Genomic DNA, 16,434 nt, shown 5'->3' on the forward strand with positions numbered 1-16,434 from the left:
ATATTTCACAGGGATGGCAACCCAAAATTCCTGGGGATATAAATTTAGGGTAAGGATGACTCTGCCTCCTGTGGACTGTGAGGAAACACGACCACCTGGAAGTGTGACGGTGTACCCATGCTTGCCCTTGAGGGAAAGGTGCCTTTTTGGTGCTTGGGGTTGTGAAGATTTCATATTGTCTGAAAAGGCGTGCTGGCCTCTTTAGCCAGGGGAGGAGGTAGGGCAGATCTTGGACAACAATTGGCAGATATTTTGTTTTTAAATTATCTACTTGCATTGTTCAAGCCCAAGCCCTACCACTTTTGCAAGTGCCGTTCTGTGACAGAGATGGTTCTGAAATGTCTGCCTGCCTTGCACAGTTGTTCGGGTGAAAATAAGTACGTTAGAGGTGGTTTGTGTGCTGTCTAGAGGGTCTCTTGGATTTTATTTTACATTCTGTTTATTTTCCCCTACTAATTATAATTTGTCCCGCATTATCGTTCTCTTTCAAGTTGCAAATATTTTTGAGGCTATCAGAAACCTAAACCCCAAATTTGCTTCTATTGCAAAGAAATCGTATTTCACAAAAGACAGTATTCTTTCTGACAGCTTTTTTTACAGAAAGCAGAATTTCAGATCCTGAAAAAAGGTGTAAGTTATGAGTACAAGACATATGCTATACCTTTCAGTAAGAAAGAGCACCAGACAGAGTTCTTTTCCAATTTTTTAAAACTATATTTAAAATATTACAGGAAAAAGTAGCTTCAATTAACTTTATATAAATATGTAACATACGAAAAATACTGTTTAGAGTTTGCTTTTTCATGTTGGGTTTTAACTAATACCCCTGGCCAGTTATGAGTACCGAATAATTAGAGGTTTTTGTGTGTCAGTTAAGTTGAAATAGGAAGTTCAAACTGGTTGTCTGTAAAATGCCAACACGTCTTTGCGCTTGTACTTTATTTCCTGCGAAAGAGTGACGGTGTCTTGGTATCTCTTTACTGCAGAGGACAGATTCCTAGTTGATGCCTGTTTTTACACCCTGGGTTGTGGTCGTTACCCCAGGTCAGTGTCTGGCTCTTGCCAGCCTGGAGCAGAAAGCTGCAGACTCCTGCCTGGACCTGAGCGGCCGTTTTGGGTGGGCTATGTAACCTTCCACCAGCACAGTCATCAGCTGCCACTTACTTTAATCATCTAAGCATGGTGGAAAGCATGCCTGCTTTCTCTAACATTTGTCTGTCTCATGCTTTTCCCCATCTGCCTTTCCAGAAAATAAAATAAAAGGTGCTTTTAAATTGAGGGTTAAAGACTGATTACATCTTGACCAGAAATTGCATTTTGATATATATTTCTGGAAGCAGTCTCGGACTGGGAGGAAATAGAAAGCTTGGCTGATGGCACCAAGTAATTTCCATTTCTCTGATTTTGGGGTTCCAAATAACCTCCTCAAAGTGTTTGTCTTTGAGAAGTGGCATCCTTCAGAGAATCCTTGACTTCAGTATGCACATTAACTGTTACTTAAGGAACTCTCTGCTTTCTGCAAAAACAATACCTTTTGCCCCTGCCTTTAAATGGGAAAAGGAGAAGAGCAGCAGTGGATGGAAATTAAAAGGGGATGAAAATTAATATATTTTAATATTTTGAATGTTTAAATCTTAAAGCTAACCCCTGCATGCCCAGGAAGCTATTTGTGCGGTATGCGACATTTTTCAAGTGCTGTGCCAGCAATCCTGGTGGCAAGATGTGCTCACGACTGGAGAAAGACTGGAGAGAGCTGCTCCCTCCCACACAAACCTGTGGGCAGGAATTGCTCTGTTCTCAACATACAAATTGCCATGTGCCTTTGCCCAACATACACCAAAACTGCTGTGATACGTATTTTTGTGATACACCAAAACTGTTGGATAAGTGGTTAATTAAACAGAAAACAGGATAATCACGGTAAAATTCATTAATGAAATGTCTCCCCCTTGTATGCATAACTGCACTTCTTTTAAGAGAAAGGATTAAGATGATCTTTTCTTTAATGCTTACAGATTTGGTAAAAATTTTCACTTCTCTTTTCTTTAGTTTGAAACGGTGAACCTATACCATCATTTAAATAATTTTTACTATTTCAAATGTTAACCATCTAAATAAGGAAAATAGAATTTTCAAGCTAGAATGAGATTTCCCATGCATTTTAAAAACAGGCTTTTGTTGGGGGGGGGGGAAATTTCTGTGCCCTTTTTTTGCAGTAAATTCTCTGTATGAATATTCATATCAAAGTTCCTATATTCCTGAAAGTTATTCCTCTGAACTTGATATGAAGGTGTTTTTTCTCAGTTTTGTTAGAACTTAGAGTCGGCTTCAAAATTCCATAGGAAAGAAAAAATCATCTGTGATCTAGAAGACAGTTTAAAACACATAAAAATTACACTTTCAAGTAGGTAACATAAAATGTATTTTGGTGCATTTTTGTATTGCAGAGTGGAAAAAATGTAAAATGTCAGTAGAGAGGAAACCTCCATGAACTGTTTGCACATATATCCTAACTAGGTACGGCATTTTGCTTGTCAAATGTCCACTCAGTAGCTGCTTGTGAATTATGTGCTTTAGTAGTACTGAAACTCTTGCATTTTATCATACAAATACTTTGCATGTTAAAACATCACAGGTATTTAGCAATGGCAGTCTATGGAGCTCTGCGCTGACAGCGGCGTATGTGATCGTCCATGTCGCTGCCAGAGCTGTTAGTCCATCTTGTCAACGATCTGTGTATTAGGAGCAGCCAGGAGCTCGAACCGGTTAGATGGTAACTTTCTCAAGTTATGCTTGATCATATTAATAATCTACAGATTAGGATTCCCTAAAAGTATTCACTGATTTAATTCTGAGAGGGTCTATCATGTCAATAATATAAATACATCTTGTTAGGTCCTGTCATGTGAATAGAAAAGTTACTATCCCCGTGACAGAATTATCCTGATTTTGATTTCATATTTTGAAAAATCAAGCGTAAAGGGAATTAAAAGGAACCAAAGGCCCATATAAAGTGGTGAGTAGTGTAGAGCCATATGGCGTAAGTAGGTACTGTTTTACTGCAATACGGGAGAAGTCTCAGAGCAGTGGGTGATTTCCATGATACATGCATATATGCTGTAGTACCCATGTATGGCAAAGGAAGAAGTCATCCCTCAGAATTTTTGGCTTCAGGGGTGTGAAGTTAGAATAAGTTTCAACTTATTTTTGAATGTTAATTTTGGATTAAATTAACATTTGACAAACATACTCCAACGGCCATAAGTTGAAATGGGCATAAACAGCCACCCCCATATTTCACTGGTCCTGGCAGCACCTCGCATCGAAACAGACTGTGACACCGCTGCCGTGGCTAGTCTTCACACCTCTGCCAGAAGTTGCTAAACTTTTACTTGCTGCTTTTTCGGTGTTTTACTCTGTAGCCCGATCCCCATCTGGCCTGACGAAGCCCCTTTCACTGGTCCTTCCTCAGTGCCCCCGCAGTGCAGACGGTGCTGCAGCCATGCTGCTGTGCGTGGCACAGCAGTGCTGCGGGCAGGGGCATGGCAGAGGCTTTGACTCTCCGGAGATAGGAGGGGGGGCAACACTTGCAGGAAGAGGTACTATTTTTACAGTAGATCAGGTGATATATTTGCAAGAAATGGACTGTCACTGCCTGGCTTCAAAGCTTCTCAGAGTCAGTGTCAAGTCCTAAAGCTGCTTGATTTTTTTTTCTTTTTTCTTTTCCTTCCCTCAGACTTACAGTTTCTCTGCCTGTAGTAACTACTCCTCTTGTAGCTAACAGAAAGTACTTTCATGTTGTTTCTTGACCATGCAGTTAATTCTGTTTCTAAGGTGTATTTGTAACTTCCTTTGGCACTTACAAAATTGAGTGGTGACTGCCTGTGCACGAGCATACACAAGCACTGAAGGATTTCTGTGGACTATGTGATAACCCTGACATATCTTCTGCTTTAAAATTAAATGCACCAGATTTGCACGTGATACCCAGTTTCTGTCTGACTTTTTTTGATGGTAGATGAGACCCTGGTTAAATTAATGGTGCTTTTCTCATGATGGTGTGAGTAGGGATAGAGAGTGAAAATAATAGCACTGAAATACTCAAAAGTTGGTTTGGAGAAAACAGTTTTGATCAATGTATTTCCATGATGTGAGAGAGGAGAAATCCGAAATCTTTTGATCCGTTTTTAGGTGCCGCAGACTGTTCAGAAAGTCCCAAGTCATATTAAAGTAAAAACTTTATGGAATTGAGACTCATTTTAAAAAATAGATGTGCAAGAAGGATGTGGAAAAGCTTTTGTGTGTTAATGGTTGTATATAGGCTGTCAGACATTTTTTCAAGGACATATTCTGGATGAATGTCACTCGTTATAAAGCTAGGTAAAAATAATTATGGTATTACTGAATATATATTATGCTCTTAAATGGTGAATACATGAAAAAAATATGAGGAAATTGATAAACATTAACATGCATAGTTAACATGTTGGTAATGTAAGGAAAATGTTTCTATAAAGTTGTCTACAGATGCTACAGATAGGGGTTTAGCTGCTAGCAAGTTTAAAGAAAAAAGCTTGATTTATTGCTTATTTAGAATATATGCCAGCAAAAACTCACTTTTAACAAACTGATGCACCACTTTCTTGGCATCTCGTATCCTCCAGCAGCACTATATTTTTTACGTGTTTACTTCAATTCTAGCTGTGATCAGAAATCACCTCAAAGTAAATATCTATTAGGAATGCTTCCCCAAGAAAGTTATTTCAAATGTGGTACTTCCTCCTTTTGCATCTGATGGTGAAAGGTGATTAGTAGACGACATAAAGGTTAAAGAGAGAGAGAAAGAGAGAGAAAGGAAGCTGTAAATCATCTAGAATGACAGTAAAAATTAAAACCTTGGGGTTTGTTGGGCTCCCCAGTGTATTAGATAATAAATATAACCATGCTTTAGTTCTGTTCATCTTCTGATTTTACAGGCTTTGCAAATGTTTGTGTTCAGATTAATGTATAAACGTATGTGTAAGTATGCATATGCTTAGTGCCGTGAGTGTGCATGCATATAGTGCCTGCCCGCGCACGCTTTCTGTGCATATGCCTGGGCGCGTATATAACAACATTTGGCAAGTCTCCTAATAAACATTCAAATAAAATATATGTGTCTCCCCATGCACGAGTCTCCTCCTTCTCCTCCTTCCCTGCCTCTTCCCGCGCGCCCACCTCCCCCACCCCACTTCAAAGCTTGTGGTCCTTTTTCCATCCTTGTCCTAAAAGGTTTCTTTGTAAGCCAGGCCATTTGTCCATCATTGTTTGGGGTCCAAACAGTGGTAAAATACCCTGTCACCGATCCAGAGTGCTGTGAATGGCAGCTTCTCTCCGGACAATTGGCGGTGGTGCCGAGAAATATTCCTGAGAGGATTATTTAACCTTTCAATTTAGGGGGCACAAAGCCTGGCTGATTAATGAACTTTCTGATGGGCGCTGATAAGCGGATCTATTTCTTTATTTCCTCTAAAAGTGATTCCTTCTCCTGTCCCATATTACTATAATCTTAAACATAAAATGTGGCAAATAGATTAAAAAACAGCACTAAAGAGTTTATCTGGCTGGCAAACTGAAGGAGCTAAATTAAAATTGGTAATGAAAGCAGTGGCTGAGCCCTGTATGTGGTTTTTAAATGCACTGTGTATTTTGAAGAGACTTATTCTCCAGCTTGCTGGTAATGACTGCTTTTGGTGCATAGTCCGGGGCTGGCTTCTGTTATCCCCCCAAAAAAATGAGTTGTGTTATCTGGATGACTGCAGACACATATGCATCCCCCTTTCTCACTGCATGGGCAGACAAGGTCGATAGCATTACAAGGTATTTGTGGCAGTGCTTGTTTCAGTTTTCAGAGCTGCCAGTTTTCAGCCAGATTTGAATTACAAAAGAAGAAGCTGGCATGAAAATTGAAAGGGTTTATCGGCTAGTCTGAAGCCTCATAGCACATTGCTTATTTATGCAGTCCATTTGCACCAGGAAATGTAAAAAGGAAATACATTTTAAAAATAAGGTCATAAAGACCCAGATATGTTTAAGATGGCAAATAAAATATAGATACCTATAATATCTTTCCAGGAAATGATTTCACTTAATGTTGCACATTACTTCGGAGGAGCATTTATGTTACTGTCATAAATTTGTGCATTTGTGTCACTGTATAGATAGTCTCTGGGGATTAAGAAGGAAGTGTTTGCTAACTTACTTTAAAATTAAAATAGAAGAAAGATAGGCTTGTAGTTTGAGAGCTACATCAGAAATAGTTGAAGTTTAATGCACCATTGTATTTAAATAACATTTTGCATTCCATGTAAAATTAGCCATGGACGACTGGATAGATGCCACCACCTTTGGAGAAAATTGGGATGCCTTTTAAACCATGAAGATTGTGAGGCATTCAGGGACTGTATTGTTGTTATCCTTACTATCTTGCATATATTCATTTTCTCTACGAACTTGAGATTTCTTTGTCCATTTTCAGAAAAGACTTTTTGAATTAATATTTTAGTATTTTTTCCTCTGCTTGTAAGACTATCAAAATATTATATTCATTTCTTTTAAGTATATATTGTACTTTTTGTCTCTTCCTTTAACGTCTTCACACAGTGGATTGTAGATGCTATTTGCATCTATTTAAAATGCATTATATAAATGTCTTATTTCTGTAGAAAATGACCACTTCACAGTGCTTGTACTGCAGATCAAACAAGTTAAATTCCTTCTGCTGGGAAAGGCTTTGGTTTTCCAGAATGTGCAATCAAAAAATAAAATTTTGTCCATTGATTTGTAATTTACTGTGTATCTAAAAAAAAAAGAAACAAAAAGTTTAGTTAGTTCACTGTTTTCTTGGTTATTTCGCTATGTTTTGTTGCTACCCAAAAGGGTAGAAAGGATGTTATAAGCACATTTAGTGAACTCAATTACAAGGTGTAATTTGTGGAAAGCTACTCAGGTGCAACCTCCACAACTCCTGTTGGAAGAGCAAGTTTTTTTAGATGGCTGAAAAAATGAAGAAATAAAATTTGGTAAAGAAATTATTCTATTTATAATTGTTTGGAGTTTGGGGGGTTTAAAAGTCAAAATACTAAATTTGTATGTTTCTCATTTATTAGCATGCATCAAGCTCAGTGTGCTTCTGTCATGAATTTTCATAAGGATTTTTACTACGTAGCATGTGTGGCTTAATGATGCAATCACCTGATAGACTAGGAAGACTCCAAAGGAGACGTTCCGGTCTGTTGTGTACATAATTCTTGTTTCAAAAATCTGCCTAATTAAGGAATTACCCAATGGAATGCAAGTCTATTGGGTGCATGACATGGTTAAAGAAAATAACAACAACAAAAACCCTTAGTATAATTATGATATTACATGATATCTTACATTGGCAATTTTGAATATAAGGGAACGATGCTAACCTGCCATTGTTTCAGCTGGTATATAAGTAGGTTATGATAATTTGTAAAGGGAAAATAAATGTGTATTTTTCAGTGGTAGAGTTGTTCTGACCGTTACCCTATCCAACTCCAGACCACAACCCACAGTATGTAATGATTCACTTGATGATCATCTTTCAGTAGTTGAAGAAATTGGTGAAACATCACTGCTAATGAGTTTTACTCCCAGCCTTATGTCTTGTTTGTTTCAGTGAGTTGCACAAAAACAGACTGTGCAGTATGCAGAACTCGTGTATTGGTTGTGATGGGCACTTTGTTGGAAGGATTGCCCAGGATCTGCTGTTTGAGTTGTGTAGGTGTTCTCCCCCCATGCTTCTTTCTTTAATCCACCATTTAATTACTTATCTTTAGAGTGCAATAAGAAATAACAGTAAAAATTATCTGGTAGATTAAGTATGAGCATAGCAATTGATATAATAGATCAGAAGAAATAACTGTCCCTTCCTGGCACGCGAGAACGGTGCTGCATGATTTGGAGGTGGTGTAATTAGCCATAGCTAGCCAGCCCTGAGTGTGCTTGGTGAAGGATTTACAAAATTATTCCCTCACATGCTAAAACAGAGTTCCCCAAACTGGTGTTGGACATAACAAAAAAAAAAAATGTCAGTGCAAGCCTTAGGCAGAGGCAGCGTGATAGTTGATGGATGCTGATGGATCAATGGAGGGCGTGACCTTTGTTTCATCTGATCACGAGATCTGGACAGCACGGGGAACTTTTCTGAGTTTTATGTAGTTAGAGTGGTTTCAGTAGGGTGGAAAGTTCTTTTGGCAGGTACTTTATCGGTTTGGGACCAGTGCACCTTTGTGAGTTACAAGAGATGACTCTGCTCAGGTTGGGCTCAAGCTGCCCTTGCTTGTCAGTGAAGCTGGGTGTGTGTCATCGTACCAGTCTGAATAACAAAGCATGCCATTGTGCGTTATGCTGTACTGTAGAAGTCAATTGGCACGCCTAGCTGTGAGATGCATTTGTCCAACACAGGCAGTTTGAGTTGCACAAAAGGGTCTCGCCTCTGGTCCTCTGCACCGTTGAGGTCCATGCATCGCATAATATGGAAGAGCAAAGAAATACGCAAAAATGGAGGTCAGAAGATTTTCCTTAATTAGTGAGATTTAGCCAGATTGCAGATCCTAAGTAGTAATGAGCTTCATAAAAGCGAGCCCTCATTGGATCAAAGTCGGTGCAGATAAGGGGAGCTCAAGGTCACAGAGGGAGCTGCCCAGCAGGTCCATTTGCATAAAAAATTACTGTCAGAAATAGGCCAGAGAGGCAGCCCTGGCATTTTGATCTCTTGGCCTTTGTCATGGAGATTCCTAGTTGAGAAGGGAGGAAGGCCAGTGTCCCAGATAATGATTAACTGTTTTAATGGCATTCATTCATTCATTCCACACTAGCTACTCATGCAGAAAAAAGGGTTATGTAAAATGACATTAGAAGAAAAATCATTTGTAATCGTTGCATCAGGCTGCACTTTGAGGAGACATTAAGAGTAAATCCATGGCGTGGTAGGCTTATGCTTTATCTTCTGATATTTACTGAGTTTACTGGTGCATGAAAAGCTTTCAGCAAGAATAGCAGATGGGATGGACCTTTCATAGGTAATACTATCTACCAGGTTATTACTTCTATATATTGATAGTGAAGTAATCTCCAAGATATCACCCTACAAATATAGATTATTTAAATGTTTGTAACAAAAAAACCTGTAACATAAAGAAGCTACGTTATGAATAGTTTATTTAGTACCCATATGGCTGGAATCTTTAGATGCTTTTTTAAGCCTTAAATAATAAGAAAACAGAAGGTTTCCTTTTTGTTTGGCTTTGGGAAGGAGTAAAGTTATGTAGAGTTGTAATCTGACCTGCAAGTATTCAGTTTAATTTCCTTCCTTAAATGTGACCTTTTCTATTAACTAAACAAAAGGAGACAGGGCGGGGGAGCTGGCTCGGCAGGGGATGCAAGGGGGGAGGTCGGGGTCACAGGGTGTGCGTGCCTCATCAGTGGGAGAGTCTGAAGAACTGCTGGAGAGGAGGGCCCCGCGCTATCTGTTGATGCCCGGCGTTTAGATGCAGTTGTCCCTCGCCAGGCAGTGCCGCTCCGCGGGCGCTCCTCTCCCGCTGCCGACGCGAGGACGGCAGCGCAGCCGGCGCTTTGCGCAGCCCGTGAGTTCCAGCTGGATCTCTGTTAGCCACTGAGAACTGCAGGTGTTCGGTAGTGGGAGGCATACCAGCGAGCCAATGCCAGGCGTAATTTGTGAGTCAGGTGAGTTACTCGCATCTCCTGCTGTGTGTTTAACTTTTGGATTACACTGAGGCACCTACTGAAGGAGCGTGTAAAGGCTCTTTACTTACTAATTTAGCCCTATAAATCACTGCAGCACTTTGGTGAGCGTGCTCCATTTCTTGTCAACATTCATACAGCTGGCATTTATTTTCAAAAGCCCAATTCAAAACAGTGCAAGATCTTACTTATCTTTTTTGTAAAAAGTAATAGTGTTTTGAACTCAATGCAAATTTTATTAGAGTTGCAGTGTAAGAACACTAACGATAACCCAAATCATAATTATTTACGTAGGAGGATGACCATTCAGCAGATGAAGGTGTCAGACTCTTCAGCGGGCGTTCTAGCAGACAACATCTTGGAATGTAAAGGATTGTGCCTCTGGAATAATACATGTTTTTTGTAACTGTGTGTTATTGTTACACTGCACCTTGCAAAGACCAAATAGTATAATCATGTCATTTTCAGACTGACTTATGGTTCATTTTAATGCCTAGCTGGCAGAAAGCCGAAGAGTAACATAATGATCTTGATTTTATTTTTGACAGCTGTACAGTACTAGTATTCTGGTCACAGAGCTCTCTAGCAGGCAGGGACGGACTGAAGGAACCTGTTGGGGTTTTGTGGCAGCATCCCAGTGTGGGCTTCAATGGACATCAACTTTGAAAACAGATTTAATGCGAGTAAAATTCTTCATTGTGGGAAGGCAGTGGAAGGTGTCACTTGCATTATTTATTTCTGGGTTTTAGGAGCCCTGTCCAAAGTGGAGGTGATTTCTGGGGCCACTCCTCATGCTGAAAACTAACTAGAATACAGGTGACTGATCCAGTAAATTAAACACACAGATTTTTCTTCAAGGGGATTATACAAATGTTTGTGTTTGGCGGGTTTTTTTTTTTCTCCCCTTGCCTGTTTTATGTGTTTATGATAAAAGAATACCTGAAAAACTAAGCCGGCTTAGTAAGTCACTTATACACTACTGTTAGCTGGAGAGCTCTTGCTGTAAGACATGGATGAGAAATATACAAATTACTTTATAGGTGTTTTTTTTCCTTTCCCTGTTTCCCCGCCTTTTGTCACAAATCACTGTTGGATGTGTCACTCTTCTTAGTCTTTCTTTAGTCTCCTCCTGGTGAGTGAATATGAACTGAGGAACATGAATCTGAAACACACATTTAAACCCAAGGCTGAAGAGGTTCAAAATAAGGTGACTCTGCAAGTGTGATCAGATTCATAAAAAATGGCATTGGAAGATTTCTCTTGTTTCTGCCTATTTTACAAGCAGTGCTGTCATTCTTCTGGAGGCTATGCAGGAGAACACAGTGTCTCTTAACAGTAGAAGAGCATGGTGATACAGATTTAAAGAAAAAAGCAATTCCTGTAATAAGCTTTACCAAGTAGTACTAATTTCTTTGAAATCTAGGCCACTCTTCTGTGCTCCCTTAGCGCCAGAGAGAAGGAAATGCATGCAATGCTGAAAGCAATAAGGTTGCTCTTTTGCCCCGCTGCTTTTTAGCCAGAATTCATGGAGCCCTTGTTTGTACTTGTGGCGGCTCTTGCTAGGCAAGGGCTTCATGGCAGTTACTTCTCCAGGGGATGAATGTGCTTGCACGTGTGAGAAGGAAAGGAATAAACAATATGTTCAGCTATTCCACTTAGTGGTGCTAAATGGGGAAAAGAAAAAGAGCTGGCTGTTCCCCTGAATTCGATGGAGCGTGCTAAATGTTCCTAGCCCCAAGAGCAGCTACAGACCGTAGCATCATGTCTCCTTTGCTGGGAGCAGAACCAGTCCCCCATTCTCTTGGAAGGACTGGCAGGTTCTCCTGCAGTGCGTCTGCTTCTGGGCACTGCTGTTGGAAGCAGGTGTAGACTTGGGAGTGCAGCGGGTGAAGGCCTCATATCTCCGTCAGATCTTTGCTATGTTGCTTTAAGCAAGGCTAGTTCAGCAGTACACAAATGTGCTTATCCAGCTGGTGGATGCAATATCTGATGGCTCTGTCCGTCCCAGGGGATGGTGGGGCATCTGTGAGAGGGGGAGGGGGCTGGGAGACAAGGAGGAGGGGAGAGAGATAAACCAGCAGCCTATTTTCTTGTATTCAGAGCTGAAATAACATGGCCAAGTGGAATAGATACTGCGGGTGCCTCTTCCCACCTTATTTGTGATGCTTAGGCTGAACCTTGCTCTGCAAAATTACAGTAATATGAGCCACTTGCTTCTTTTTCAAACTTAATATTCCAACAGCAAGCAGGAATATATTGATTTAAGCATAATAAAATTATATTTATGTAATTTTAATTTATTTTTAATTCAGCATTCAGAATACTGGCAGACCTAATTCTTGCCTATTTCCATCTTTCAGACAAAGCCAGGACCAATCAAGGCGGCCGGTTCTCACTCTGAGCGCTCTGCTTTAGTGTACTGCTACAACTGTTCCCGGAAAGGACATTTTGGATATGTAAGTCTCAGCAGTCTCTGCCTCAGTGTTGAGTGTATCCTTGGGGCAGAAATTCATCTCTGCCGTGGTGTGTGTTGGAGAAAAGAGCTGGAAGAGTAAAGCTAATGCTAGACGAAGGGCTGCTCTAATGAAATGTTTGTGACTTTGCAGCACTGCTGCAGTCAGTGGAGGCCAATGTATAAAGTGATCTCACCCATCTAATTTAAAGATACAGAGGAAAAGAAAAGTTACTATCTCTTCTTGGCAGGTTTAATGATTTGTTTTTTAAATCTTAAATCAAAATGAGACTGCCTGGAATGTTCATTGGAAAACAGACAGTTGCTGAACAGAGCTTTTTTTTTTTAATTTTTTTCTTTTTTTTTTCCTATGGCTCATGGGATGAAATATTAGTGCCTTACTGCCATGTTCAACATTATGTAAGGTTTTTCACCACAATCAGTCCAACAAGTTGAATGCCCGTTTTATGAATTTTCCGTTTCTGCCTGCGTTTGATGATCCTTATTTGTAGTTTCTTAGTATAATTTAACATCTGAATTAAGTTTGACGTCATCCTTCTGTAGGGTGCACAGTCTGGTGAAGGAGGATATTGTGAGCCTTAAGGGGCTTCAGTAAAAACTGGAGGTGTGCTGCATCTTCTAGGATTGCTTGCTGATGTTTATCACCTTTTTCAGCCCCCTTTCGTGACAACTGCAGCTGTCTACCTGCGAATATCAACACCAAACAAATGTTAGTTTTTTTCTTTTATGGAGTAAGTCCAGAAGCCACAAGTATTGTAGAAAATGAATGGTACTCATGCCATTGGATGGGCTAAGTTTATAGTTTCCTATAGGTTAGAGATAGCAAATTCCCAGCAAATTCCTTCCTTCTCTCCTGCATGCTCTGTGTGTCGACTCCTACAGCTACTGAAGATGTATTATTAAAAGCTTGCTGTTGTTTTCAGCTAAATAGTTAATCCCTGTGGGGAATAGTGGGACAGGTAGGGCAGGTTTGCTAGGATCTTCTCATGGCAGAGCTGAAAGATGAACGGAACGTTTTTAATGCCAAGCTGTCTTTGGAGACAAGTGAAGATTTTCCTCTTTGAGTGGTGTGTTGAGGCCATCGCGTACGTCCAGGACACACTGCTGCGTGCACAGGCAGGTTGGAAGGGGCAGTAAATAAGCAGCTGTTGCAATCCAAGCTCAGTAAGAGACAAGCATGTGCCAGCAGCCTGGTGTCACCCCTGGCACGGCAATACAGGCTCTGCCTTGGTTGTGGTACAGGAGTCCAAATCCTTGGCTTTACGTGCAAGACATCTGCTCAAGACACAGCCACTCATGTGGCAGCAGTGTGAGACCTCAGCAATACAGTCATGTGAACTAGCTTGTTCTGCCTGCTGTTTGGGACTAGAGCTGATAAAACCTATGAAAGCAGCACTGTAACTGACCCTGCTAAACAAAACCAGAATAAAGCCCCTGCCAGTAACGCAGACACTAGAATGAGCGTATACAATAAAAACTGAAGTGACAGGATTGAAGAAGTGAGGCACTGGATAAGGAACATTTTACTAAACTGTCAAAAAATGGCGTTTGAGGGAGGCAGCCATGCATGGATACAAATAAGGCTGCTGTAAAAATAATTAGTAAGTACGTGGGAGGAGCTGATAGTAATTACTTGGATAGAAAATGGTAGAAATTGTATAAAATCGGTAAGGGAGTAAAGTGACTCAAGGACAACACTTCATGGCTATCAAAGTTAAAGAACATAGAATAGTATTTTTACTAGCAGAAATAGCCTGAGCAATGACTGAATTAAAATGGAGAAGTCAAAAACAACACTGAAGGGCAGAAATACTCACCAGATCTTTCTGTATGCATACAGAAACGTCCAGGGCACACATCGGATTATGTAATGATAACTGAGTATTTGCCCTCAACTCACTAAACCTTCTGCCCAAGAATGGCTGAGGAGACTGGACTGGTGGCCTGCATCTTTACAGAGACTCAGCTGGACAGGCAATGCACCTGAGATTCGCAGCTCTCACTGGCTAAGAAAACTGAGGTCGTAATCAGTGCCTGAGTTCATGCCATGAGCAGCTCTGTCAGAACTTGAAAGATCTGCCTGTAATTTAAGGGGTGAAAAAAGGGGGGTTTTGTTGATGGGGTTTTTTTAAATGTAAATATTTTTAAGCAGGTAAAAATCACTTGTGATGACAAGCGTCTCTGAACATTTTTCCCATTCCTATACCTCAGGAACCCTGCTCTATTGCCTTTTTTGAACAGTTAAAGCAGAGGAATAACAAACTGACCAAGGAGAAAAGTCTGGGATTAGTTTTGTTTAGATGCACCATAATCAGTGCTTCCCACTGCAGTCCGTTTCCTTTCATGTTACCATTTCATCTAGTTTAGGAACACCTGAAATTCCTTTTCTTTGCTAGAGGTCTAGGGAGACCTTTCCCAAAAATAGAGGCAAGAGCAAAAAACTTGCTAAATCCTGGAGTTAACTGTGCCGTTCCAGTAAGGAGGTCATTGTGGATCACTTCTGGTTGTTTGTAGAAATGGAAATGGTTAAGACATAAACTGTCGAGGTTTCAACACTTGGCACTTATGTTTCCTGAATTTGCTGTATTGTTTATTAAGACAGTCATATTTTTATGTAAACTAAGAATTTAATAAGGACAAGAAATCTTATTTTCTTTAGTAGACTTCACATCATAGTTCATTTCATAGCAGTCCACACATCCAAAACATTGTCTCTTAGAGTCCATAACAAAGATGTGCTCATTTTAAGGGGCATCCCCATAGGAAAGTTAAGAGGGAGGGCAAGTTAATGAGGGACAGCCCACTGCGTTATTCAGGCTGTAGCAAGTTCTAAAGGCAGCAGGGATAAGGAACTGTACGGTGTCTGCAGATGTGTCTTCACATCCCAGTATGCCAATCACACAGGAAATTCCTCCTGCAGATTGGTAGCAGGCTCTGCCTTCCATCCTCTGTATGATACCTCCAGTGCTGAAGACTGTCTTAAGAGTATTTAACAGTACACAGTGTATGGCAGCAGTGGCAGCTTACTTGAGAGGGAAGGATATAGCCAAGTGCATGTTGGACATTGCTGAGCTGATTTATCAATGCAGTGGAGATGAAAAGAGGAGCGCCAATTTGGGTGGCACGTGCATTTCATTCACTAAGGCTTCTCTGTCAGCGTGTTAACAAAAGAAAAATAATGAATAGGCCACGTGCCTGCAGAGCAAGCCCTATATTTGATGTGGGATCTCAAGCAGTACATTTCACAAGTATCACAGAAAGATGAATGTGTCTTTGCATACTCCTTTGTAAAGCCAATCTATGTTGTTTTCAGTAACCTCTTTAGCAACGTTCAGGGATATTTTCTTTTGTTTATTCCAGATAGGCAGGCAGCTTTGTGCCCTGCCTAAAGGCCACTCCTAGGTTTCACTCATGTGAAACACAGGTATTTGAAGTGTCACTTCTCTGTTAGCTTTTCTCTCCTCTTAAATCTGAGGGAGGTAGATGGAGGACCTGGCAAAGGTGAGAGAGGAGGTTTCTTTGTGGGGCGATAGCTGGCTGTTCAAGGTGTTCAATGTGAAATCCGGTCCATCTTCCAGGATATGTGTATCTCAGATGAATAGCTACTGAGAATAGCCTCAGGCGACAGATGGACTCGCATGCCCCCTCTTAGGTCCCTTTCAGGCTATTTTTGCAGTGAGGTAAGGCTGAGCCCTCAGACTTGGGTAGGCTCCAGCTACCAGCTGCCTTTGCTTGTCCACGCTCTTCTGTGCATGTGGAGATGAGCCACGTGTCACACAACTTAACAGTACCCTTTTGGAGGACACCACAGAGAATAACCTCATTCTTCATTTAATTTCAACCAAGCAAAGACCAAATACAAGCTGAGAAATATGAAATACATCTGAAATGCATCTTTGATGTACTCTGCCTTTAAAAAAGAGAGGGAGGGAGGCAGGAGGACATACAGGGAAAGGGGGTGCTAGAGATGGCACTGAGTAGTAGAAGTAGCAAACGCAAGAAGAAAAGCTGCTTCGCTTGTAGTGGAGACATCAGGAGGAGCGAAAGCTGACAGTTTCTTGAGAACGGCAAGGCCCAGAGCTCATTAGATTTGGGCAGAAGTAGAAAGATGATGTTGCAAAGCACAACAGTTAACAAGTAACTTACAAGTGGAAGACAGCATCAGTGTCATGGTTTAACCCCAGCCAGCA

The 16,434-nt window shown here is 40.7% G+C and overlaps 1 protein-coding gene across 1 annotated transcript in view; it reads left to right on the forward strand.

Annotated features, from left to right (window-relative positions):
- The window catches only part of LOC104079409 (zinc finger CCHC domain-containing protein 7-like), a 63,614-nt gene that overhangs the window by 44,173 nt on the left and 3,007 nt on the right, over positions 1-16,434 (forward strand). Inside the window, exon 8 of the mRNA XM_009581444.1 lies at positions 12,132-12,227. Coding sequence (XP_009579739.1) covers positions 12,132-12,227 — 96 coding nt within the window. The remainder of the gene's footprint in view (positions 1-12,131; positions 12,228-16,434) is intronic.

This window comes from Fulmarus glacialis, unplaced genomic scaffold (genome assembly GCF_000690835.1).
Source record: "Fulmarus glacialis isolate BGI_N327 unplaced genomic scaffold, ASM69083v1 scaffold1367, whole genome shotgun sequence".
Classification (NCBI taxonomy): domain Eukaryota; kingdom Metazoa; phylum Chordata; class Aves; order Procellariiformes; family Procellariidae; genus Fulmarus; species Fulmarus glacialis.